The sequence below is a fragment of the Haliaeetus albicilla genome, chromosome W, assembly GCF_947461875.1.
Source record: "Haliaeetus albicilla chromosome W, bHalAlb1.1, whole genome shotgun sequence".
NCBI classification, from domain to species: Eukaryota; Metazoa; Chordata; class Aves; order Accipitriformes; family Accipitridae; genus Haliaeetus; species Haliaeetus albicilla.
In genome coordinates, this window is record NC_091515.1 from 39,657,592 (window position 1) to 39,685,187 (window position 27,596).

The 27,596-nt window shown below is 46.1% G+C and overlaps 1 protein-coding gene across 7 annotated transcripts in view; it reads left to right on the forward strand.

Moving 5' to 3' along the window:
- The window catches only part of LOC138683372 (zinc finger protein 462-like), a 121,377-nt gene that overhangs the window by 52,037 nt on the left and 41,744 nt on the right, over positions 1 to 27,596 (forward strand). For 4 of the 7 annotated variants that reach the window (XM_069775076.1, XM_069775078.1, XM_069775072.1 and 1 more), the window contains exons 3-6: positions 275 to 5,733; positions 7,268 to 7,432; positions 8,683 to 8,954; positions 17,707 to 17,825. In XM_069775076.1, the coding sequence (XP_069631177.1) occupies positions 275 to 5,733; positions 7,268 to 7,432; positions 8,683 to 8,954; positions 17,707 to 17,825 (6,015 nt within the window). Of the gene's footprint in view, positions 1 to 274; positions 5,734 to 7,267; positions 7,433 to 8,682; positions 8,955 to 17,706; positions 17,826 to 27,596 lie in introns of those variants that run through there. The other 3 variants (XR_011322942.1, XM_069775074.1, XM_069775077.1) reach the window with 3 other exon arrangements.

Genomic DNA, 27,596 nt, shown 5'->3' on the forward strand with positions numbered 1-27,596 from the left:
CCACCGTGAGCTCTAGAAGAGTTTTGAACTTTATCAGTGTACCTTTTTATTTCAAGAAGCTTATTTTGATAATAGTCTATCCCAAATTATGTACCATCTGTTAGTTTTCTGACCATTCTCGTGTGCACAGGTCTAATCATAAATAAGTGAGGGAATCCTGGTGTGATTAATGTGTTCAAGGTGTGTGTGTGTATTCATATGCATACAGAGTACATGGGGGGGAAACTGTCTAATTTTACTTATTTACATATTTAATTTTTAATTCTTATTTTAGGGCAAACTACAACAACTCAGATGGGGACTGGAAGTTATTATAGCCAGAGCCAAAGTTTTTATGGTCAACATATGGCTCCAAATCCTAAACCAACCAACAAGTTTTTCCAGTGCAAATTCTGTGTGCGTTACTTCCGATCTAAAAACCTCCTCATAGAGCACACTCGCAAGGTTCATGGAGCACAAGTTGGGGGGAGCTCAGTAGGGTCACACACTGCTGGATCCTTAAATTACAACATCACGATGCACGAGGGGTTTGGCAAAGTTTTCTCTTGCCAGTTCTGCACCTACAAATCACCAAGGCGCGCAAGGATTATTAAGCACCAGAAAATGTATCACAAAAACAATCTGAAGGAGTCTTTAACTCCTACTGCTACCTCTGCTGTATCTGAATTGACATCTGCCTCTGTACCAGTGCAGGAACCCTGCAAGGAATTGCCTGCAGAGGTGGTAGAACGGAGCATTTTGGAGTCCATGGTCAAACCTCTAACAAAGTCCAGAGGGAACTTTTGCTGTGAATGGTGCAGTTACCAGACACCTCGGAGGGAACGCTGGTGTGACCATATGATGAAGAAGCACCGCAGCATGGTAAAAATACTGTCAAGTTTGAGGCAGGAACAAGACAGAACCAGTGCACCTGATGTGCAGAGTAAGAGTGCCCAGAATGCCTCCCCAAACTCTAATTATATCTCTATGAATGTGACAGGACATGATATGTTGAATGCTGATGTCTCAAACTTCAGAAGCTCTACGGGCAATTCCCTTATCAGGCCCAACTCTTCTATATCCTCTAAGTTTTCTTCTGTGTCTTATCCTCAAATGAAGTCTAAATTACATCACAACTCGGGCATAGTTAATTTGTCTGACAGATCCCACTATGGAGTTGCTGACACGACAAATTCTTCTGCTGACTTGGAAACAAACAGTATGCTAAATGACTCCAGCTCAGACGAAGAGCTAAATGAAGTGGACAGCGAGAATGGCTTGAACTCTTTGGACCACCAGTCTTCAGGAATATCTGCAGAGCAACTGATGCGATCTGATGGCAACAAGCTTTTGGAAACGAAAGGAATTCCCTTTAGAAGATACATGAACAGGTTCCAATGTCCTTTTTGCCCTTTCCTCACAATGCACCGCCGAAGCATCTCCCGTCACATTGAGAATATCCACCTGTCTGGGAAGACAACTGTATACAAATGTGATGAATGCCCTTTCACCTGTAAGAGTTCATTAAAGCTTGGAGCTCATAGGCAATGTCATGCAGGTACAACATCAGATTGGGACACCGTGAATTCTCAGAGTGAAAACATTGTCTCCTCTTTGAATGACAACATGGTTTCTTATGAAAGTGGAAATGCAAATGGAAGGAAGTCAGCTGGGATGACGGAAACAGTGCAGCAGCAACAGCAGCAATTGCCTCAACCCCATTCGCAGCATCCTTATAAGTGCACAATGTGTAACTATTCTACCACTACTTTGAAAGGCCTCAGAGTTCATCAGCAGCACAAGCACTCATTTTGTGACAACTTACCAAAATATGATGGACTGCCATCCAACATGCCACAAGAGAGTGAGGCAGATGCTCTCACCTCTGTCAGCACAGTGAAGAAAAGCCAGACCTCAATTCTTGGTCTCTCATCTAAAAATAACTTTGTTGCTAAGGTTGCTCGGAAGGTGTCAAATGACTGCCCTTTGGATCTCTCACCAGTGAAGAAAAGAACTAGAATTGATGAAATAGCAAGCAACCTGCAGAGCAAAATAAACCAAAACAAACAGCAAGAAAATGCTGTGATTAATGTAGAGGATGATGAGGAAGAGGAGGAAGACGAGGTGGAGATAGAAGTGGAATTAGACAGAGAAGAACAAACAGAACCAATGGTGGAGGTTTCTAGTTCTTATGCACCCCAGCAAATGTGGGGGAGAGAGACTAATGTTTCCCAGAAGGATGCAAACTTCAGAAACATGCATCATGATTATAATTCCACCAATGGAGCAGAGATTGAGCTCACTTTATCTGAAGATGAGGAAGATTATTTTTCTTCCATTAACGTGAAAGATCAACAGAGCCCTAACGCCTCTGGTCTGGGAAGCCAGCCAAATATGTATGGCCCTGGTCAGAACAATGAAAATGTGGAGATTAACGACTCTGGCAGGCTTTACTATTGTAAACACTGTGATTTTAGCAACAAATCTGCCAGGAGTGTTAGCACCCACTACCAACGGATGCACCCCTACATAAAATTCAGCTTTAGGTATATCTTGGATCCCAATGATCACAGTGCAGTATACAGATGCCTTGAGTGTTATATTGACTATACGAATTTTGAAGACCTGCAGCAACACTATGGAGAGCATCACCCTGAAGCTATGAATGTATTGAACTCTGATCACTCTGATCTGATCTACCGCTGTCGCTTCTGTTCTTACACTAGCCCAAATGTTAGAAGCCTGATGCCGCATTACCAAAGAATGCATCCAACAGTGAAAATTAACAATGCAATGATATTTTCAAGCTATGTTGTTGAGCAGCAAGAGGGGCTAAACACAGAGTCTCAGACACTGAGAGAGATCTTGAATTCTGCTCCAAAAACTATGGCAACCTCCACCTCCGTGGCTCATGGAACTACTGTGCCAGCAAGTTTTAACAAAAGTGCTGCAAAGAGTTTTAGTCCTGAATGTGAAAATCAGAAGGCACCTTCGGTCAATTCTGTGGTTGTTTATGACTGTGATGTGTGCTCATTTGCAAGCCCTAACATGCATTCAGTTCTGGTGCATTACCAGAAAAAACACCCTGAAGAAAAAGCATCATATTTCAGAATTCAGAAGACCATGCATATAGCTTTTGTTGACAGGGGCTCTGCCCTGGCTCAAATGTCTTTTGAGATGGGGGTGTCTGTCTCCTCAAAACTGTCCAACTTGGCTTCTCAACCTCCACCTCTCCCACCACTGCCCCCAGACCTTGCTCCTGAACTCTACTATTGCAAACATTGTTCATACAGCAACCGTTCAGTTGTGGGAGTGCTTGTCCACTACCAGAAAAGGCATCCGGAAATAAAGGTCACTGCCAAGTACATCAGGCAGGCACCCCCTACTGCGGCAATGATGAAGGCTGGTGAGCTGCCACCTGGGATTCAGAAACTGCCAGTGTCAGTGCAGCAGTTGAGCCGGGGCAGTTCTGAGAGCTCTGTGAATCCCCTTGAGAATGAAATGTTCTTCTGCCAGCACTGTGATTATGGAAACCGGACTGTGAAAGGTGTGCTCATTCATTATCAAAAGAAGCATCGTGATTTCAAAGCCAATGCAGATGTGATTAGGCAGCATACAGCCACCATTAGAAGCCTTTGTGATCATAACCAGAAGAAATCATCTGGCAGCCTGCCTGCTCACACCTCCAGCACTGAACAGGACAAAACAAAGCTGAGAGCCCTCAAATGCAGGCAGTGTAGCTACACATCACCTTACTTCTATGCGTTGAGGAAGCATATTAAGAAAGACCACCCGAATCTGAAAGCCACGGTCATGTCCATTATGAGATGGGCATTTTTGGATGGCTTGATAGAAGCTGGTTATCACTGTGAATGGTGCATTTATTCACATACAGAACCAAGTGGTTTGCTTGTGCATTACCAAAGGAGACATCCTGAACATTATGTTGACTATACATATATGGCAACTAAACTCTGGGCAGGTCCGGATCCTTCCCCTCCTACCCTAGTGATGCCAACAGAGGCAAAGACCTATAAATGCAGAGACTGCATTTTTGAAGCATCTTCCATTTGGGATATTACTAATCACTACCAGGCTTTTCACCCTTGGGCTATGAATGGGGATGAATCTGTATTGTTAGATATTATTAAGGAGAAAGATGCTGCTGAGAAAATTGTCACACAGCTTGATGAAGTTAGGGCCAGGATTAATTCTGAAAACCAGGTAACATCACAGATGGACCAGGATGTGGAGGACCCCAGCCTTTCCCAGGAAAAAACTATTCAGCTGGCTTCTGCAAACCCTGCCATCTCCTCCACTCCATATCAGTGTACAGTTTGCCAGTCTGAGTACAATAACTTGCATGGCCTCCTGACACATTACGGCAAAAAGCATCCCGGCATGAAAGTGAAAGCTGCTGACTTTGCACAGGACATAGACATTAATTCAGGGGCTGTGTACAAGTGCAGACATTGCCCATACATTAACACACGCATTCATGGTGTCCTCACACATTACCAGAAACGGCACCCATCAGTAAAGGTCACTGCTGAAGACTTTGTGCATGATGTGGAACAGTCGAATGACATTGCCCAAAATGACATAGAAGAGACGAGTAGGATTTTCAAGCAAGGCTATGGTGCATACCGGTGCAAACTATGCTCTTACACCCATGGCACACTGGAGAAGCTCAAAATTCACTATGAGAAATACCATAATCAGCCTGAATTTGATGTTTTTGCTCAGTCACCGCCAAAGGTGTCTGCCTCAGTGGAGCCAGACATGGTAACTGAAATCAAGGCCTCCCCAGAAATTGCCACTGATGGTGTTGGAGAAGTCTCTGTCTCAGCACCTCGTTTCTCCAGTTCTCACTTAGTGTCTCATACAGTGTTCCGGTGTCAGCTCTGCAAATATTTCTGTTCTACGCGGAAGGGGATAGCCAGGCACTACCGCATCAAACATAATAACGTTCGGGCACAACCAGAAGGCAAGAACAACCTCTTCAAGTGTGCTTTGTGTTCCTACACCAACCCTATCCGCAAAGGGCTTGCAGCACACTACCAGAAAAGGCATGACATTGATGCTTACTACACTCATTGTTTAGCAGCCTCCAGGACAGTAAGCGACAAACCCAATAAAGTGATCATTCCATCTCCTCCCAAAGATGACACTCCTCAGTTAAGTGAGGAGCTGAGGAGGGCTGTGGAAAAGAAGAAATGCTCGCTTTGTTCCTTTCAGTCTTTTAGCAAAAAAGGTATTGTGTCCCACTACATGAAGCGTCACCCTGGTGTTTTCCCTAAGAAGCAGCATGCGAGCAAGCTGGGGGGTTACTTCACTGCCGTGTATGCTGATGAACATGAAAAGTCAACTCCAACTGAGGAAAGGAATGACTTTGAAAAGCCTGAGGTGGAGAACAAGGCTCAGGAAACTGAGTGGCTTCCCTTCAGATGCATAAAATGTTTCAAGCTATCCTTCAGCACAGCAGAGCTGCTGTGCATGCATTACACTGATCACCACAGCAAGGATTTGAAGAGAGACTTTACCATACTGGGAAGTGGCACCCGCTCTCATAATGCTGTCTACCAGTGCAAGCACTGTGATACTAAATTGCATAGCATAGCAGAGCTGACCTTACACTTGAATAGTCACAATGAGGAATTCCAGAAGCGTGCCAAACGTCAGGAGAGGAGGAAACAGCTTTTGAGCAAGCAGAAATATGCAGATGGTGCTTTTACAGATTTCAAACAAGAGAGGGTAAGAATCTGTGTGTCTGGTCTCCTTCTCTGCTTCTTCTCCCCAGGGAGAAAAACAAACCAAAAGCTGTTCTTCTATACCCCAAGAGGCTCCTTATTACTAATACCCACTTGCACGGTCTCTTTGACAGCCTAATGAATGCAGGTTAATGAGTGACTCAGCATGTCAATGGGCTCTATAAATCAGTTACATATTCTGCTTTAATTTCCTTCATTCTCCACCTATTCCTAGGCTCCATGGGAAGCTCTGCTCCTTCCAACTGTTTCCTTCAGGATTTTCCCTGTCTTCCTTCCTCCTACCCTTATGGATGGCTATCTGTATCTGACGGTTATTTATTCTTCTATTGCAAGGCTGCTGTTTGCTTTCTCAGATTCTTTAGCAAATGTCCCATTCTACTGCTCATCAATGTACCTTGAAATAACACACCAATTTCCTTCTCAAGCTAAATCTATTTCAGTACATTTTCTGCTAAAGAACCTGTTTATGTGCATCTATCCAATAAATTCAAGCTTTGGGCAAGTGTTCCTGTGAACAGAGACCAAATTCTGCTACTCTTTTCTGTACTCTTCTCCCCATCTGGAGTAACTCTACTTGCTGTAGAAAAGCATACAATAGGGCAGGGGGGAACCGTGAAAAAGCATGGCTTAGTCTTGTAAGTTAAAAATGAACACTCTTATAGGGGACTACTATTATGCAGAAACTCAAGGTTTTTCCTTTGCATGTCCTGTCCACCTATTTTGAGGGCTTTAATAGAAGTCAGCGCAAATTGAGGTTGAAGTTTTGCACAATAGCATGTTGTAGTGGGTTGACCTTAGCTGGACACCAGATGCCCACCAAGCCACTCTATCATTCCCAGGATAGATCACTCCCTCTCAGAAGGACAGGGGGGGAAGAAAATAAGATGGAAAAAACTCATGGGTCAAGATAAAGGCAGTTTAATAAAGCAAAAGCAAAGGCCGCGTGCAGAAGCAAAGGAAAACAAAAGATTTATTTGCTACTTCCCATCGGCAGGAGATATCCAGCCACTTCCCAGGAAGTAGGGCTTCAGTACGTGTAGCAGTTGCTCTGGAAGACAAACATCGTAATAATAAATTCCCCCCCCCCCTTTCTCTTAGCTTTTATTTCTGAGCAGACATAATATGGTATGGAATATCCCTTTGATCAATTTGAGTCAGCTGTCCTGGCTATGTCCCCTCCCAAGATCTTACCCACCCCCAGCCTACTGGCCTTTGGGGGTGAGGAGAGGAATGTTGGAGAGACAGCCTTGATGCTGTGGGAGCACTGCTCAGCAGTAGCCAAAACACTGGTGTGTTATCAACACCTTTCTAGCTACCAATACAAAGCACAGCACTATGAGGGCTGCTATGGGGAGAATTAACTCCATCTCAGCCAGACCCAATACACATGTGTACACTAAGTGCAATTTCCCTTAAGGTGCAAAATCTGGTCTGGGTATATTCCTAAAAGTGAGATATCAGAAGCATGTTTCAGTATTACATTAGTATAACTGATTAATACTCATGTGCTTCAATAGGCTTTTGGACACTTGGAAGATGCTTCAAAACTTAAGGAGAGGAAAGTAGTTGGCTACAAATGTAAATTTTGTGTGGAAGTTCATCCAACACTTCGAGCCATCTGTAATCATCTTCGTAAGCATGTCCAGTATGGGAATGTTTCTTCTGTGTCAGCTACAGTAAAGGTGAGCATTCTGTGAACTGACAGCATTTTTTGTTTGATATTAAGGCCTAACTGAAAGCCCATAGAGGGCTCCCATGGAGTCAAATGGGTTTTGGATTGGATATTCTGAACACTTAAGCATGACATTCTAATCTAATTCTTCAGGTTTCTGCAGCACATTTTGTTTACTTTATGATGTTTTGACTTTCTTCTGCTCTTCATCTGAGGCACAAAACCTATTTCATTCTCATTTCTTATTTGCCATGAAAGAATTGATGTAATGGATGACTGAAAGGCTTGATGTATGAGCAGTAGCTTCTCCCTCAGCTGTTCTGGGCTACTTTTCTGCTTTCTTAGACCATTTAAGTGTGGATTTCTTTTATTATTTTTTTTTCTCCAACCCATATGCAAAAGTGAAATTATAATGCTGCAAACACATATTCAAATAGCCAGCTGAGCCGGGGTCCAATTCAAGTGGTTAATTGTAAATGTGCTGCTGTTTCCTCCCTATGCAAGTGGAGACCACCTAGAATGTCTCTGAGGACAGGCAGTGCTCCACAGCCAGCTTTACAGGATAGCAGCAGGGGGAGTTCAGGTGCGGTAAGGTTGCAGGAACTGGTTATGCAGTTCTTCTCCTTTTCTTGCTGCAGTGAATATTCAGCAAAATCTCATTCTGCAGTCCTCAGAATGTGACCTAAAGCGTGCCTATTTCATGACATCAATTGTGTGCTGTGTAAAGTAGCTGAGTCCTTCAGAGTCTAAACGGTTCTACCTAAAAGCTTTCATTGTCCTTCCACCGACTTTCCTTTAGCTTATCCAATACTACTGACAGAATGGGATGCTTCCCTTCTAGCGAATGATTCCTGCTCTTTCCCTGCTTCTCAAGTAAAGTTTATGTGGGGTCAATACCATCTTTTGAGCAAGTAGTTACTAAACAGCAGGGAACAAAACCTAAAATCCAAGACTCAAAAAAAATAATATAAATATACTTTTCAGTTTTAATGTTGCTGCAAAATGCGTGCTATGCTAATTAACACTTAGGAAAGGGACCAAGAGATGGGTTGTTTGTTTTTTTAATGTATATACGTGTGTGTATATATATATAATTAGACTAGGCTCTCTATACAGAAAGTCATTAGTGTACTATGGTAGGGATACCTTTAGAAAGTAAATGCAGTGGGAAACCTAGATATTAAAATGAATACGTAGGAGAGACTAAGGGGCAGAAGGGAGAGAGAATTGATGGCTTTGGGGGGGGTATGTGTTTTTTAGCAGGAAGCTGAAGATTCTTCAAGCACAACTTTGGAGGGTTTTGAGGGAGCCAATGACCCTGGCACTGTGGAATTTACAGAAGCTGAATCTGGAGCATCCTTGGAAGATGAAACCAGGCCTGGGGGCTACCACTGCAGCCAGTGTGACCGGGTTTTGATGTCTATGCAGGGTCTGCGATCTCATGAGAGGAGTCACTTGGCTCTGGCCATGTTTACCCGGGAAGACAAGTACAGCTGCCAGTATTGCTCCTTTGTCTCTGCTTTCAGGCACAAGTAAGTTATGGTTTGTTTTCGACAGAAGCACAGACTAGCACGACTGTTTTTTATGTTGGTTGACATTAAAGGAGAGCACACTCAATTTGATTTCAAGCCACATTTTTCTCTTTCTCAGGATTTAGGTATTTTCTATGCCCCCAAACTTTTTGCCATTGCCTGTGACTATAAAAAGTCCCATTTTTATATCTTCTTGAATGCAAGTTCTCTTTTTGTTGTGTGTAGGGGAAATGCACACCAAGCAAAAGATGCCCACCACTTATGCAGTCCTGTCAAATGCATGAAATTAAAATGCCATAAAGAGGAAAAAGTATTTTTCACTAGCCTTCCATGTAACTACCTTTTTTTTAAACAGTACTGTGACTCTTATTTGATTGAGAGAGATTTCATTTCTAGTGTTGAACAGTTATCACAAACCAATCTTAAAGTTAATTTTTTTTTCTTATTTGAGTTATGCAATTCCATTCTATGAACATAGTCTTCACATCAGTGTGGTATACTTGAAATGGGTTGAGGAAATCACCCCTTATCTGATGTGACCCATGAAAAATGCATGGTCATAATAAATAATCAAGTTCCTCATGACTTATTTCTTTGCCTACAGCTAGGAAGCTTTAGAATTCTTTTAATCATATTTATTCATGGCTTGCCACAAAGACATGACGTTTATAGGAATTTTTTTTTTTACTGGCATCCTAGACTGACAAACACATGTACACGTTTTCTGTAGCTTCTGGGGGGAGAACTGTCCCATCCCCCCATCACGTCTCCATCCCCCTTCCCCCACAAAGAAAAAAGATCCAGGTTCTTGTTTAACATAGGCATTGATAGCACTGTCAGTGACATCCTTAAATTGGGTGAAGTTGTTACTGTTCTGTAATTAAAAGTATGTGGGAAAGAAAGCATGATATAAGAAATATTTATAAACCCTTGTGTTAGAAAAGCAGCATTTCTGTCAGTATCACAGCATGGTTCCTATATGGATGAGCAGCAGGGGATAATAGTCCAAGGACTGGGCAGGCCTTGGCAGTCTCTCATTAACATCCTGGAGCTGAGCTCCTGGCAAGCAGCAAACCTCCCTGTACAGCAGGTCAGGTCAGCATCTCCCCTGCAGAAGGGAGTCTCCCACTACTATCACTCACCACTTCCCCCTGGTGCTGTTGAATGGGTAAGGTGCAGCCAGCTCTCATGCTTCATTGGACAGAGCTCCCAGCCCCTCATCTGAAACCAGATGCAGAACTATAGAACCTATTCTGTAGTTGCAGATCTGCTGGTGAAGCAGGAGCCGTCCTCCCAGTGCCAGATATCACAAGCTTCCAGCTTTTGCCATCTTGGTAGTCTCCATTTCCCAACCTGATAAACACAAAGGCTGCCCCTCCTTCAGTACAATTGGGAGTTTGGGCTCTTGTCTCTGCAGGATCACTGAGAAGATCCGGTTAATCTTTTTCTCATTATCTCTGATGCTGTGCAGTTGTCTGACCTCCTGCAGCTCCTTTAACCTGGTAACACAGCTTCTCAACCAGCGCATACCTCCTGTAGGCAAGGAGACAGTTTTCCTCTGCCCCATCCTCAGTGAGAAGCCTCAGACATAGAATAGAATAGAATAGTTCAGTTGGAAGGGACCTACAATGATGATCTAGTCCAACTGCCTGACCAATTCAGGGCTGACCAAAACTTAAAGCATATTATTAAGGGCATTGTCCAAATGCCTCTTAAACACTGACAAAAGGCAAATTATTCAGTTTATTTTAGATTGGTGGTTTTCAACTCTTCCTCCTCCCTAATTTGTGGAGCCTGCATAGGAAGTTTAAGCCTACACATGGGAACATTTTGCTTTACTTAATTGCCTATCACAGACAATTTAGAAGTAGCCCATGCTTCCAGAGGACCGCCAACAATAGTTCAAATGTCACTGTGTTAGTTGCCATGAATCTATATTCTCAAGTAACACTGCATAACAATATTCTGAGCAGACAAAGGATATCACTGTAGAAGTGTTTTTATACTGATGTATTTGAAATCACATTTTAAAGAAAAACTGTGACAAAAACCATGACAAAACATTTCACATATATTCTTCTTACTCCTTGACAATTCACAGACACTCCCAATATATTTGAAATATGGGCAACCAACCCAGAAGTCACTCGTGCATCCAAACTAACTCCATCTTCTAGAGATTTTTTTTCAGACAAGGCTTGAAAATTCATGAGCTTACTTTGTGAAACCTACCTATTTTGTTTGAAAAGCACATACCTATTAAACCAGCTAAGCATATAAAAATATTTTTATCTTGACGGCCTAATTGGACTGACAACTACTTATGTCACATGCAGCCATAGTAATGTCATTTTAGTTAATTTTAAAAGCAGCAGCTCACTATTAGGGCTGCTCAAATAGTAAGTGTACTACAATAATAACTTCCAGATGCTAAATGGTAAATGTTCACTGCATACTATAAAGTCCAGCATTTCAACCCAAGTAAAAGCTGTCATCCATTTGCAAAATAAGTTGTGTTTCCTGATTTCACTTCATTCTTCAGCTGACCTCTTTTACCTTGGTTTTCAGTGTCTTTGCTCTTTCTCTCCAATTTAGTCTACTGCCCTCTGTCTTCCTCCCCCATCCCTCTCAAATTTTAAATTAAATACTTTTAAAGTGACTTCATCAGTCCCTCCCAGGCTAATCCTTTGCACAGAATTTCAAAGTTTTAATAAAAGTAGATCTGTGACATTCATGAAAGAGCAGCAAAGTGTTGCGGTTTTGAAACAATTACATGAAATGGAGTGTTGTCGCACCAGGTTGCCACTACCTAGCGAAGGAAGGCCTACAGAACCAAGGCTCCTCTGTAAGCTTACATTGGGTTTAGGCGATGTCGTGGTTTAACCCCAGCCAGCAACTAAGCACCATGCAGCCGCTCACTCACTTCCCCCCCATCCAGTGGGATGGGGGAGAAAATCAGGAGAAGAAGTAAAACTCCTGGATTGAGATAAGAACGATTTAATAGAACAGAAAAGAAGAAACTAATAATGATAATGATAACACTAATAAAATGACAACAGTAGTAATAAAAGGATTGAAATGTACAAATGATGCGCAGGGCAATTGCTCACCACCCGCCGACCGACACCCAGCCAGTCCCCGAGCGGCGAATCCCCGCCCCCCACTTTCCAGTTCCTAAACTAGATGGGACGTCCCATGGTATGGAATACACTGTTGGCCAGTTTGGGTCAGCTGCCCTGGCTGGGCATGAGAAGCTGAAAAATCCTTGACTATAGTCTAAACACTACTGAGCAACAACTGAAAACATCAGTGTTATCAACATTCTTCACATACTGAACTCAAAACATAGCACTGTACCAGCTACTAGGAAGACAGTTAACTCTATCCCAGCTGAAACCAGGACAGCGATTAAACTACTAGCCACACATGGATACAGAACACTGAGCTTTAGTGACTATGATAAAACATTCAAATCAGGAGCCAATCCTTTTTTCTTAGAAGTTGGAGAAAGGGAGAGTGAGAGAACAGATGTGTGGGCACCTGGCGGCCAGCCAAGGTCAACTCACCACAAAGAATAGACTAGACTAGACTATTTCAGTTGGAAGGGCCCTACAACGATGATCTAGTCCAACTGCCTGACCAATTCAGGGCTGACCAAGTTAAAGCATGTTGTTAAGGGCATTGTCCAAATGCCTCTTAAACACTGACAGGCTTGGGGCATCGACCACCTCTCTGGAAAGCCTGTTCCAGTGTTTGACCACCCTCTCGGTAAAGAAATGCTTCCTAATGTCCAGTCTAAACCTCCCTTGGTGCAGCTTTGAACCATTCCCACACGTCCTATCACAGGATACCAGGGAGAAGAGATCAGCCCCTTCCTCTCCACTTGCCCTCCTCAGGAAGCTGTAGAGAGCAATGGGGTCACCCCTCAGCCTCCTTTTCTCCAAACTAGACAAGCCCAAAGTCCTTAGCCGCTCCTTATAGGACATTTCTTCCAGCCCTTTCACCAGCTTTGTTGCCCTCCTCTGGATGCATTCAGGGACCTTCTCATCCTTCTTAAATTGTGGTGCCCAGAACTGCACACAGTACTCAAGGTGAGGCCACACCAACGCTGAATACAGCAGGATAATCACCTCTTTTGACTGGCTAGTTATTCTGTGTGTAATGCACCCCAGGATGCGGTTTGCCCTCTTGGCTGCCAGGGCACACTGCTGGCTCATATTGAGCCTGCTGTCAACCGGCACCCCCAGATCCCTGTCTTCAGGGCTGCTCTTCAGTCACTCCTCTCCCAATTTTATACTTGTGCCTGGCATTTCTCTGTCCCAGGTGCAGAATCTGGCATTTTGACTTGTTAAATTTCATCCCATTAATCATAGCTCAATGCTCCAATCTATCTAGATCCCTCTGCAAGGCCTCCTGTCCCTCAAGAGAGTCAACAGCACCTCCCAGTTTAGGATCATCAGCAAACTTGCTAATGGTGCATTCAACTCCTGCATCCAGATCACTGATAAATATATTGAACAGAACTAGCCCTAGAATTGAACCCTGAGGAACACCGCTGGTGACCGGTTGCCAGCCAGATGTAGCCCCATTCACTACAACCCTTTGAGCCCTGCCCTTCAGCCAGTTCTTCACCCACCACACCGTGAACCTGCTCATCCCACAGTCGGACAACCTGTCCAGAAGGATGCTGTGAGGAACAGTATCAAAAGCCTTACTAAAATCAAGAAAGACTACATCCACCACCTTCCCTTCATCCACTAGGCAGGTGACCTTATCATAGAAGGATATCAAATTAGTTAAACAGGACTTTCCTGTTGTGAACCCATGTTGACTGCACCTGATGATTGCATCATTCTTTAAATGCCTTTCAATAGTACCCAGTATAACCTTCTCCATAATTTTTCCTGGAACTGAGGTTAGACTAACAGGTCTGTAGTTCTCTGGGTCTTCCCTCGCACCCTTCTTGTAAATTGGAATAACATTGGCTAGCTTCCAGTCAGCAGGGACCTTCCCAGACTCCCAAGAACTTTGGTAGATGATCGAGAGGGGTCCTGCCATAACATCCACTAGCTCCTTCAGTACTCTGGGGTGAATCCCATCAGGCCCCATGGACTTGTGAACATTCAGCTGATACAGCTGGTCCCTTACAATTTCAGCGTCCACAAATGGAAAGTCACTGTTCCCACACTCATAGTTCTCTGCCTCAGGGGACCAGGCAGCCCAAGGTCTATCAATATTCTTAAAGACTGAGGCAAAAAATGCATTGAATGCCTCTGCTTTTTCTTCATCCCTATTAGTCAGATGACCATCTTCAACAAGCATCAGTCCAATGTTTTCTTTAGACCTCCTCTTGCCATTAACATACTTTAAAAAGCCCTTCTTGTCATCTGAAACAACACTGGCCAGTTTCAACACTAGTTGAGCTTTGGCCTTTTGTGTCTTCTCCCTACATATACGAACCATGGCTCTGTAATCTTCCTGCAAAGCCTGACCTCGCTTCCAGAGATCATACCATTTCTTTTTCCTCTTGAGCTCCACGAGGAGTTCCCTGTTCAGCCAAGCTGGTCTTCTGCCCCGCTTGCTTGACTTACGACACAGTAGAATTGCCTGCTCCTGTGCTTCTAAAGGTGGTTCTTAAAGACTGACTGGCACTCATGGACTCCTTAAGGCCTCAAAAGCAGATTCCCAGGGTACTCTGCTAACTAGCTCCCTGAATAGCTTAAAGTTTGCTCTCTGGAAGTCCAGGGTAGCAACTCTGCTGTCCTTTTTTCTCATTACACTGATAATTTTAAGCTCAACCATTTCATGATCACTCGGGCCAAGACAGCCACCTACCATCACATCTCCCACAAATCCTTCTCTATTCACAAATAGCAAGTCTGAGAGGGCATCTTTCCTAGTTGGCTCACTGAGTACCTGTGACAAGAAGTTATCTTCCACAAACTTCAGGAATTTCCCAGACCTGCTCATCACAGCAGTATGGTATTCCCAGTTGATGCCTGGGAAGTTGAAATCTCCCATAAGGAGGCTACCGATCCAGAGATTTCTCCTAATTGCCTATAGAATAATTCATTAGTGCTTACATCCTGGCTTGGTGATCGGTAGTAGACACCCACTACAACATCTCCTTTGTTTTCCATCCCCCTAATCCTCACCCAGAAGCTCTCAACCACATCATCACTAACTATAAGGGCTGTAAAATCAAACCTCTCCCTTACGTATAGTGCGACACCTCCACCTCGCCTGCCCTGCCTATCCCTCCTGAACAGCCTGTAGCCCTCCATCCTAGCACTCCAATCGTGGGACTCATTCCACCAAGTCTCACTAATACTGATGATATCATAGCTCTGGGAGCTGACCAACGCTTCCAGTTCATCCTGTTTGTTTCTCATACTGCGTGTGTTGGTGTACACGCATTTCAGATACGCTCCTGAGCCCTCCGTGCTCCCAGGAGCAGTGTAAATGTTCCCACTAGCATTGCCACCCTCAGGCAGTGCCATGCCAACCCTTGGCTTACCTACTGTAATCCTGTTGGTATCCCCTTCCCCCATCAATTCTAGTTAAAAGCCCTCTCAATTGGTCCTGCCAGCTTATGAGCAAAGAAGTGTTTCCCCCATCAGGACAGGTGGATTCCGTCAGGCCCCAGCATACCTTGTCTCTTGCAGATTCTTCCATGGTTATAAAAAACAAAGTTCTGGTGGAGGCACTGGTCCTGGAGCCAGGTATTGATGTCTTGGGCACACCTGTTTCTTCCATTGACCCTCTCCATTACTGGGAGGATTGAGGAAAAACGCTGCCTGTGCTCTTGAATCTTTTAGCATTCTTCCCAGGGCCCTGAAATCTCTTTTATTTACATTGGCCTTATTGTTGTGATGTCATTAGTACCCACGTGAAAGAGCAGGAGTAGGTAATAGTCTGAAGGCTTTACTAAGCTTGTCAGTCATCTGGTTCCATCCTTGATTCGGGCCCCAGGGAGGCAGCAAACTTCCCTGAAATGATGATCCAGTCTGCAAATGGGTGCCTCCATTCCACTCAGGAGAGAGTCACCGATGACCATAACTCGCTGTTGTTTCTTCTTGGCACTGGTCTTAATGCAGGTCTTGATGTCAGGGGTTGGTTGATCTGACCTTAATGAGAGTACTTGCACAGATTCCTCCTCTTCTAGCTCATCATGTCCTTCATCTAACATACCCAGAGCCTCATACCTATTTTGTAAAGGTAGCTGAGAGGGTAAGGAGGAGTTCCTCTTATAGCTCCATGCAGTAACTTGCTTGTAACATGGAAAGCTGCATCCTTCCTCAGGAGCTCTTTGAGTACAAGCTTCTAATGTGCCAGCGGTAGTTGTTCCAGTCAGTGCTGAGCTTGAGATATGCATTGTATACATCTTCGGTAATTGTTTTAGTTTTAGACCAGCTCATTTTCTATCATCTATTTAAAATGTGGGTTTTTTTAATGAAATACTGACCACAAGTGTTCAGCCTCTCTTATTTAGGAGACATATTGGTACTCCAGAGAAATGGGGAAAAAATTATCTTACCACAGACTCCCTGTTAGATTTATGATAATATTATGTTTCTATGAAGTAGCCCTGAAATTTGATATATGGTCTGGTTTTTGGTTTTGCTATCATTAGATTTTGAATACACAGACATTGGTGTTAGCACTGGTAAACAGGGATTTTTCTTGGCTCAGGCTCTGTCAGTGTGAGACTAAAGATCCTGTGAGACCCTCTGTAGTGTGAGGGGCTGGAGTAGATGCCATTTGATCTAGATCTTGATATTCAGTAGAAAAAAACAGGGCAATTTAGATCAATTAATAGGAAATAAAGCTAAAGTATGCATGGAACTATTAGGATGGTGGTTTGGTAGGATGATAAATAAATCAACCATCTTCAAACTTGTCCATACCTTCTTGTTGTTTCACTGCTGCACATAAACAGGCTCAGACTACTCTTATATCACAAAGCTTTAATGTTCCCAAAGAAGAGGCTGTATTGGAAATGTCTCCATCCTGATCTGAAGCCATGGAGATGGGTGATGAATTCTCCCCCCTTCAATGTCAGGCTTTCTGTTGCTCTGATTTCCCCTGCAGAAAAATAGCATCTGGTCTTTTCTACCCCTTCTCCTGCTGTTGAGCTTCATGCAGGGTCTCCCAGTCCATTACATCTGAAACTGCCACCTTTTACTCCTAAAAAGCATTGACTATAGACAGCTTGCTGGTATCTTCCCCCCAGAGTAGGCTGTGTAATCTGCTTTTGCTGTTGTAACCAAAGGAAGGTTTCTTTAGTAGAGCTAGAAAAATATTTTCCTTTCCTTAGGAGGAGAAAAGGGGGCATATTTTCACAAAAACACTTCACAGAAAAATCCTTTACTAATATTTTTATTGTTCTGTTTGGGGTTTTTCTTGTTTGTTTTTGGTTTTTCCTCAAATAGCCTTTATCCTATAAGTGACTCTCTTGTTAGTCTGGATCAGGTATAATTTAATTAATAGTAATTTTTCCCGATTGAGTTTAAGTGGCTTGCATTCTGTGTGATAAAATTGGTCACAGATCTCTCTCTTCCTCAGATTAGATTCTGCCTTGTACTATAAGCAGACCTGTTGGATATAAAGAACCAGCATGAGAAGGATAGCTGAGCCTGGCCTGCTCTTATTTAAAATTTATTTTTGTTACTAGGATTTTGGCTTGCATCTGAAGGAATAGCTAAAATGATTTACTATTTTGTTTCCTTTTTTTTGTTTGTCTTTTGATCAGTCTGGATCGCCATATGCAGACTCATCATGGACACCATAAACCATTCCGTTGCAAGCTCTGTCCATTCAAGTCCTCTTACAATAGCCGCTTGAAAACCCATATACACAAAGCTCATGCTGGTAAGTCAGTCAGTTCCTTGCTTGCGCTCTCCCTTGTCCTCTCTCGATCCTTCTCTTGCTGTTAGGCACACGCACTTGCTCTTGTGTGTTCCCTCTTGCTCAACCTCACACACAGGCATGCTCATTCTCTCTCTCCCTTGTGGGTCACACGTGCTCTCCGCACTCTCTTGCATGGTCACAAGCTCTTCTTGTGCGGTTGTGCACTCTTCCTCTCTCACGTGTGGTCATGTGCTCCCTCTCACTTTTGTGTGTCCTCTCTCAATCAACCGTGTGCATGGTTGCACTTGCTCTCTTGCTTTCCCTCTCCCTCACATGCAGTCACACTCGCTCTCCCTCTCTACCTAGGTTGTGATCTTCCTCTCTCATATGTGGTCATGTGTGGTCTCTGTCTGCCATGTGTTATCCTTCTCTCTTGCTTGCTCACTCTTGTGATTGTGCTTGCGCTCCCTCTTCGTGTGTGGCTGCGCTCTCATGAGCTGCTTCTTGCTTGCTTCCTCTTACTCTCCCTCACTCGATCACAAATTCTTTATGTCTGTGGCTCCCTCTCTCACAGACGTGTGCCTCTCGCAGACCATTGCATGCTCTCCCTCGCACACAGTCATGTTTGCTCTCCCTCTCTGGGTCACATTCTCCCTGTATCTCATGTGTGGCTGTGTATGCTCCCTTCCTCTCTCTCTGTCTCACTTGCTCAGGGGACATGCTTATTCTCCCTCTCTGTTGCTCCCTCCTGTGCTCCCTTGCACCTGGTCACCTGCTCTACATCTCTCTCCAAGTAGGGCTAGGTTTCTCTTGCTTGTGGTTTCTCCCTCTCACCTGCTCTCTCTAGCAGTCATGTTTGCTGTTGCTAGCTTTCTCTTCCTCTCTTGGTCAAAGTCTTGTGCTCTCTTTCTCGGTCATGCACTCTGTTTCTTGCAGGCACATGCTCTCTATCAGTCACATCTTCTTCCTCTCTCTGTCTCTGGCATGGTCATGCACTCTTTCTCTCTTCAGAACACAGTGTCTCAGTCTGTGTTGGTCTTCCTGTTGCTCTCAGTCTGGGACTCTGACGTGTGCACTGGCTCATTCTGTGTTGTATACACTGCATCGTGCTTTCTGGGTCATGCTCTCATGCTTTCGCACTCTGGGTCACACACACTCTTGTTCTTTCTTTGGGTTGTGCACTCTTGCATGCATGCGCTCTCCCTCTCAGCGAGTTGCATCCTTGCTCCCTCTCTCTCTTCCCTGCCCCCTTCCCCCCACCCTGGGGCACGCGTGTTGCATGTGCTCTCTCTCCCTGGAGCGTGCACACATGCGTGCTCTCTCCCTGCATTGCACGCTCCTCTCTCGCTGCATTTTGCACCCCCTGGGTTGCACACACTCTCTCTCTCTCTGGGTCTTGCATTCTCTCTCTGGGTTGTGCTCTCTTGGTAATTCATGCTCTCTCTGGATTGTACATTTGCTCTGTGGGTTGCATGCTCTCACACACTCTCTCTGGGTCTTGTACTCTCTGCCTTGTGCGATCCTCTCTCGATCTGTGTCGCACATGCTCTCTCTGGGGTGTATGCTCTCTGTCTCTTGGTACACTCTTGGTTGTGCACTCTCTCTGCATTGTGCGCTCCTTTGGCCCTGCTCCCTTTGGGCACGCACTTTTGTCTCCTGGGGTTGTGTGTGCACTCTTGCGTGATCTCTCTGGGTTATGTGCTTGTTCTGTGGGCCATGTGAGTTCTCTCTGGGATGTGCATGTGCACTTGCTTTTGGCTGTGCATGTGCATTCTCACTCTGGGTCACATGTGTTCTCTCTCTCTCCCCCCGGTCACACACATATGCTCGTGCATGTTCTCGGTCTAGGCTTCAATCTTTCTCTTGCTCTGGATTGTGCACACTCATGCTTACTCTCTCTGGGTGGCAGGTGCCTGCTTGGTCTATCTATCTGGATCATATGCACACTCACTCATTCTGTCATGCATGCTTTTCTCAGGGTCACACTCTGGGGCACACCTCCTCTTTCACTCTCTGGGGCATGCATTCTGTCTTTCTCTATCTTTCTTTATCATAGAATCATAGAATCATAGAATGGTTTTGGTTGGAAGGGACCTTTCAAGGTCATCTAGTCCAACCCACCTGCAATGAGCAGGGACATCTTCAACTAGATCAGGTTGCTCAGAGTCCCATCCAGCCTGACCTTGAATGTTTCCAGGGATGGGGCATCTACCACCTCTCTGGGCAACCTGTTCCAGTGTTTCACCACCCTCATCATAAAGAATTTCTTCCTTATGTTCAATCTAAATCTACCCTCTTTTAGTTTAAAACCATTACCCCTCGTCCTATCACAACAGGCCCTACTAAAAAGTTTGTCCCCATCTTTCTTATAAGCCCCCTTTAAGTATTGAAAGGCCACAACAAGGTCTCCCCGGATCCTTCTCTTCTCCAGGCTGAACAACCCAAACTCTCTCAGCCTTTCTTCATAGGAGAGGTGTTCCAGCCCTCTGATCATTTTTGTGGCCCTCCTCTGGACCCACTCCAACAGGTCCATGTCTTTCCTGTACTGAGGACTCCAGAGATTGATGCAGTATTCCAGGTGGGGTCTCACCAGAGCGGACTAGAGGGGGAGAATCACGTCCCTCGATCTCTTAGCCACACTTGATGCAGCCCAGGATACGGTTGGCTTTCTGGGCTGTGAGCACACATTGCTGGCTCATGTCCAGCTTTTCATCCACCAGTATCCCTAAGTCCTTCTCCGCAGGGCTGCTCTCAATCCACTCATCGCCCAGCCTTTATTTGTGCTTGGAATTGCCCCGACCCAGGTGCAGGACCTTGCACTTGGCCTTGTTGAACTTCATGAGGTTCACATGGGCTCACCTCTCAAGCCTGTCAAGGTCCCTCTGGATGGCATCCTGTCCCTCAGGCGTCAACCACACCACTAAGCTTGGTGTTGTCTGCAAACTTGCTGAAGGTGCACTCGATCCCACTATGTCATCGATGAAGATATTAAACAGTACTGGTCCCAATACAGACCCCTGAGGGACACCACTTGTCGCTGATCTCCATCTGGAAATTGAGCTGTTGACCACTACCCTCTGGATGCGACCATCCAACCAGTTCCTCATCCACTGAACAGTCCATCCATCAAATCCATCTCTCTCCAATTTAGAAAGAAGGATATTGTGGGGAACCGTGTGAAAGGCCTTACAGAAGTCCAGCTAGATGATGTCCGTATCTCTTCCCTTCTCCACTGATGTAGTCACTCCATCATAAAAGGCCACTAGGTTGGTCAGGCAAGACTTGCCCTTGGTGAAGCCATGCTGGCTGTCTCGAATCACGTCCCTGTCCTCCATGTGCCTTAGCATAGCTTCTAGGAGAAGCTAAGAGTGCACTTTTGCTCTCTGGGTCAGAAGCTTTGGGTTGCATGCACACACTCTTGCTCTCTGGGTCACATTCTTTGGGACTTGTGCGATCTCTTGCTCTTTGGGTCATGTACGCGCTCTCTCTCTGTCTCTGGGCCACACATGCTCTCTCCCCCCGCCCTCCTGGTTATGCTCTCTTTCTCTGGGTTAAGCGTTCTATTTGTATCTCTGGTTCAAGTGTGCTCTTTCTCTCCCTTCCTCCCTCTCCCTCATGGAGTTGTGCTCTCTTTCTCTCGGGGTCATGCGCTCTCCCTATGGGTCAGTGTCTCTGTCTCCCCCCGCCTCCCCTCCCCTGGTCATTCTCTTTCTCAGGGCAACACGCTCTCTCTCATTTTCTCTTTCTGGGTCACACTCCCCCCCCCCCCCCCCTTTTTCTGGGTCTCTCACCGTTTTTTTCTTTCTGGGTCTCTTTCCCCCTCCTCTCCCCCCCCCCTTGGGGTCACACTCTCTCTCTTTTTCTGGGTCACGTGACCTGTCTATTTTTCTCCTGGGGTCAACTTTTATCTGTATGTCTTTGTTGCTCCCCATCTCTCTCTCAGGGTATATATGTATATCTCTCCCCCCCCATTGGGTCGTCCTATCTTTCTCTGTAATTCTTGGCCAGTCTCTCCCTCTCTCTCCTCCCCCCCGCCCCTCATTTTTGGCACTCTTGCTCTCTCCCCCCACCCCCACCCCTCCAGACTGCCTCTCTTTCCTTTTCTGGGTTGTGCTTGTTCATTCCCTCTCTGACTCGCCCTCTATGGGTTGCTGCCACCTCCTCTGGGCTGTCCTCTTGCTCTTATTCTCCAGGCCAACTTCTCTCGCTTTCTTTAGACTGGCCCCTCTCTTTCTCTCTCGCTGGGTGTGTCGTGTGTGTGTGTGTCCCCCCGTTGGTCACTCTCTCTCTGTCTTTGGTCAAACTAGCTGTTTCTCTGCATCTCTCCCTCCATCCTTCCCTCTCACTGGGTTACGTGCACTCTGTCTCTTTCAGTTATGCATTCCCTCTCTCTGGGTTCACACCCCCTCCCATGCCCCCCCGCCCCCCGGGTTGTGTGTGTCATTCCCCCCCCCCCCTTTTCTCCTTGGGTCAACCTTTATATGTATTTCCCTCTTAGTTGCCCCCCCCCCGGTATCTCTCTCTGGGTTGACTTCTGTCGTACCCACTCTCTCTCTCTCTAGGTCGTCACCTCTCTCCCCCTTTGGTTCCCCACTGCCTTTTTGACTCACCTCCCCCCCCCCATCAGTCTGTCTGTCTGTCTGTATCGTATTCTTGGCCAACCTCTCTCTCACTCTCGATTCATCTATCTTTCTCTGTCTCTTGCACACAGTTTGGGTGTTTCTCTCGCTCCATTGACACCCTCCCCGGGTACCACGTGCTTTCTATGGGTCACCTTCTCTCACACCCGCACTCTGTCTTTCTCTCTCTCTCTGGGCCCATACCGCCTCCTCCCCCACCGCCCCCCCCCCTCACCCTCTCTCATTCACCCCCCCCCCGTCTCTCTGCCACCTGCTCGCGTGCGCGCTCTCTGCCTCTTTCTGGGGCGTGCTCACTCACTCTCTATCTGTGGGTGGCCCTCTCTGCATCACTGCCACCCCCTTTGGGTTGCCCTCTCTTTCTCTCTGGGCCAACCTCTCTCAGGTTCTCTGGGTTCACCCCCCTCCCCCAGTCACACCTGCTCTCTCAGTGGGTTATGCTCAGTATCTCTATCTCTGAGCCACGCTCTCTGAGTCAGGCTTTCTCTCTCTGGGTCATGTAATCTCTCTCTCTCTCGCTGTGGATTGCACGCTCTCTGTCTTTGAGTTGCTGCCTCCCCTCTTGCTCGCTCCCTATGGGTCATCCACCCCCTCTGTGGGTAACCCTCTCCCTCCTGTCGACCTGTCTCTGTCTGGGTTGACCTCTATCTTTCTTTCTTGGTTGCCTGCCTTTCTCTCTCTCTCTCTGGGTTGCCCTCCCCCTCTTTCTGGGATGCCCTCTGTCGTGGTTTCAGCCCAGCCGGTAACAGGACCACGCAGCTGCTCGATCACTCCTCCCGCCCCCCTCCGGTGGGATTGGGAGGAGACAGAGGAGAGAAAAGAAAAAAAACCTGGAACCTCAAGGGTTGAGATAAAGACAAGTTTACTGGGACAACACAAAAAAAAGGTTACAACAACAACAACGGTACTAATGAAAGAGTATACAAAAAGAGTGATGCACAGTGCAACTGCTCACCACCCGGAACCCGACACTCTGCCGCTTCCCCCACTGAAAGTGGAGAGATCTCCCCCCACCTGCTCCCCATTTATATACTGAGCATGATGTCACATGGTATGGAATAGCTCCTTGGCTAGTTCAGGTCAGCTGCCCCGGCTATGCCCCCCACCTCCCAGGTTCCTGTAAAAATTAACTCTATCCCAGCTGAACCCAGGACATTATCCACCCCTTATTCTATACCATCTACATCATGCCCAGATCTTACATTTTCCAATCAACCACTACCACTTTCCTTGTCTTATATATAAGTATATGGACACCCTCCTACCACACACACACACAAATAGTATTCCCTTAGTCGATGGGCTATCCCTCTAATGTGTCCATCAATTTTAATTTAGTCCATGACTTTGAGGCTCCATCTGTTGTAACAGTTCTTCAGGATAAGAGAGATGGTGTGAGATGTTGGGTTGTTGCATGCTGCCTCTGGAACTTGTGGCTAGTACATTTGGTGCAACCCACGCCCTTGGTCTGCAGGTCGAAGATGTTGATCTTGAGGAAATTGTTGGGCGCCAGTTCAAGTTCTATCGCTGTTGTACTTGGCTCAGTTTCAAAGTCCATCCTGCAGTCATTTGGGTAATTCTTAAAGTAATACCCTTGATATGGCATATAGCACTATAAATGTAATGACATACATTGGCAGGTTATTTAGCAGTTAAATATCATACAGCCTGATTCACTGGCTATTCTCTCCCAAAATCAAATCTCCCTGAGGTACACATTGAACTTCCCCATCCTTCTGCATCACCCACCAGGTGTACCCAGGTCCTTGAGCAAAAACAACCCCTTGAATGGGTTTGCCTCTGCTTGAGGGAGGACTAACCCAGACTGTCTTTCCTAACATACTCTTCATGCGCACTACAGGGACTTTATCCCCTTCTACAGTATGTGGAAGTCTTGGCTGCGCCATTAACCAACCAGGTGGCTTTTGTTAAATGTGTATCCCAATACTTGAAAGTTCCACCCCCCATTGCTCTCAATGTAGTTTTCAGCAGTCCATTGTATTGTTTGATTTTTCCGGAACAATGCCATGTTCTTTGGCCCAGGTGTCTATGAGGTTGTTTCGGAAAGGAGTCCCGTTGTCCGACTCGATTCTTTCTGGGGTGCCGTGTTCCCATAAAACTTTCTCTTCAAGGCCCAGGATAGTGTTCTGGGCAGTGGCGTGGGACACAGGGTATGTTTCCAGCCATCCAGTGGTTGCTTCCACCATTGTAAGCACATGGCACTTGCCTTGGCGGGTTTGTGGGAGTGTGATATAGTCAATCTGCCAGGCCTCCCACTGTTTATATTTCAGCCATCACCCTCCATACCACAGGGGTTTTTGCCGCTTGGCTTGCTTAATTGCAGCACATGTTTCACATTCATGGATAACCTGTGCGATAGTATCCATGGCCAAGTCCACCCCTCGATCACGAGCCCATCTATATGTTGCATCTCTTCCCTGATGGCCTGAGGTATCATGGGCCCAATGAGGCAGAAATAGCTCACCCTTATGTTGCCAGTCCAGGTCCACCTGAGACACTTCAATCTTGGCGGCCTGATCTGCCTGCTGGTTGTTTTGATGTTCTTCAGTGGCCCGACTCTTGGGTACATGAGCATCTACGTGACGTACTTTTACCACTAGCTTCTCTATCCGAACAGCGATATCTTGCCACAGTGCGGCAGCCCAGATGGGTTTACCTCTGCGCTGCCAGTTGCTCTTCTTCCATTGCTGTAGCCACCCCCATAGGGGATTTGCCACCATCCATGAGTCAGTATAGAGATAGAGCACTGGCCACTTTTCTCTTTCAGCAATGTCTAACGCTAGCTGGATGGCTTTCACCTCTGCAAACGGACTCGATTCACCTTCTCCTTCAGCAGTTTCTGCAACTAGTCGTGTAGGACTCCATACAGCAGCTTTCCACCTCCAATGTTTTCCCACGATGCGACAGGACCCATCAGTGAACAGGGCATATTGCCTCTCATTTTCTGGCAGTTTATTATACAGTGGGGCCTCTTCAGCCTGTGTCACCTCCTCCTCTGGCGACATTCCAAAATCTTTGCCTTCTGGCCAGTCCATGATCACTTCCACAATTCCTGGGCGACTGGGGTTTCCTATGCGAGCTCGTTGTGTGATGAGCGTGGCCCACTTACTCCACGTGGCATCAGTGTAGAGGAGACTTTCCCTTTGAACATCCAGCCCAGCACTGGCAGTAGGGGTGCTAAGAGGAGCTGTGTCTCAGTACCAACCACTTCTGAGGCAGCTCGAACTCCTTCATATGCTGCCAATATCTCTTTTTCAGTTGGAGTATAGCAGGCCTCGGATCCTCGATATCCTCGACTCCAAAACCCCAGGGGTCGGCCTCGGGTCTCCCCAGGTGCTTTCTGCCAGAGGCTCCAGGTAGGGCCATTCTCCCCAGCTGCAGTGTAGAGCACATTTTTAACATCTTGTCCTGTCTGGACTGGCCCAAGAGCTACGGCATGAACAATCTCCCGCTTAATTTGTTCAAAGGCTTGTCGTTGCTCAGGCCCCCATTTAAAATCATTCTTCTTCCGGGTAACTTGGTAGAGAGGACTTACAATTTGACTGTAATTTGGAATATGCATTCTCCAAAAGCCCACAACACCTAAGAAAACCTGTGTTTCCTTTTTATTAGTCAGTGAGGACATAGCTGCTATTTTGTTGATCACGTCTGCAGGGATCTGACGACGCCCGTCTTGCCATTTTACTCCTAAGAACTGGATCTCCTGCGCAGGTCCCTTGACCTTACTTTCTTTTATGGCAAAACCAGCCTTCAAAAGGATTTGGATTATTTTCTTCCCTTTCTCAAAAACTTCTTCTGCCGTGTTGCCCCATATGATGATGTCATCAGTGTACTGCAGGTGCTCTGGAGCTTCACCTTTTTCTAGTGCAGTCTGGATCAGTCCATGGCTAATAGTGGAGCTGTGTTTCCACCCCTGGGGCAGTCGATTCCAGGTGTACTGGATGCCCCTCCAAGTAAAGGCAAATTGTGGACGACACTCTGCTGCCAGAGGAATTGAGAAAAACGCATTAGCAATGTCAATTGTGGCATACCACTTGGCTGTCTTTGATTCCAGTTCATATTGAAGCTCTAACATATCTGGCACAGCAGCGCTCAGCGGTGGCATGACTTCATTCAGCCCACGATAATCTACTGTTAGTCTCCATTCCCCATTAGATTTCCGCACTGGCCATATGGGACTATTAAAGGGTGAGCGAGTCTTGCTGATCACTCCTTGGCTCTCTAATTGGCAAATCTCTTATGGATGGGGATCAGGGAGTCTCGGTTGGTGCGATATTGCCGCCGGTGCACCGTCGTGGTAGCAATTGGCACCTGTTGTTCTTCAACCTTCAGCAACCCCACAATCGAAGGGTCTCGAGAGAGACCAGGCAGGGTAGACAGCTGTTCAGTGCCCTCCGTCTCCAAGGCAGCTATGCCAAAAGCCCATCGATACCCCTTTGGGTCCTTAAAATACCCCCTCCTGAGATAGTCTATGCCAAGGATACACGGAGCCTCTGGACCAGTCACAATGGGGTGTTTCTGCCATTCATTTCCAGTTAGGCTTACTTCAGCTTCCAATACAGTTAACTCTTGGGATCCCCCTGTCACACCAGAAATACAAATGGGTTCTGCCCCTTTATAACTTGATGGCATTAGGGTGCATTGTGCACCAGTGTCTACTAGAGCCTTATATTCCTGTAGGTCTGATGTGCCAGGCCATTGAATCCACACTGTCCAATAGACTCGGTTGTCCCTCTCCTCCACCTGGCTGGAGGCAGGGCCCCTCTAATCCTGGTTAGAATATCCGTTACTCACTTTTCGCACATGTGAATCAGAAATCCCTTCAAGAGGATCAGAAATGAGATCAGTCCATCTACTGCGTCTGGAGGACTGCTCACGGGAAACTGGAGCAGCAGTTTTCCAAGAAGAATCCTCTTTCTGGTTGCTTTTTCTCGCAACTCCCGTACCCGAGCATCCAGGACTGAGGTAGGTTTTCCATCCCACTTCCTCATGTCCTCTCCATGGTCACGCAGGTAAAACCACAGGTTAGCCCGTCATGTGTACTTTCTCTCTCCTCTCTCTTGGGCAGAGGAACGCTTACTCCCAATAACTGCAATGCGGGCCTGTACAGGTGGGGAGGAGGACATATCCACTT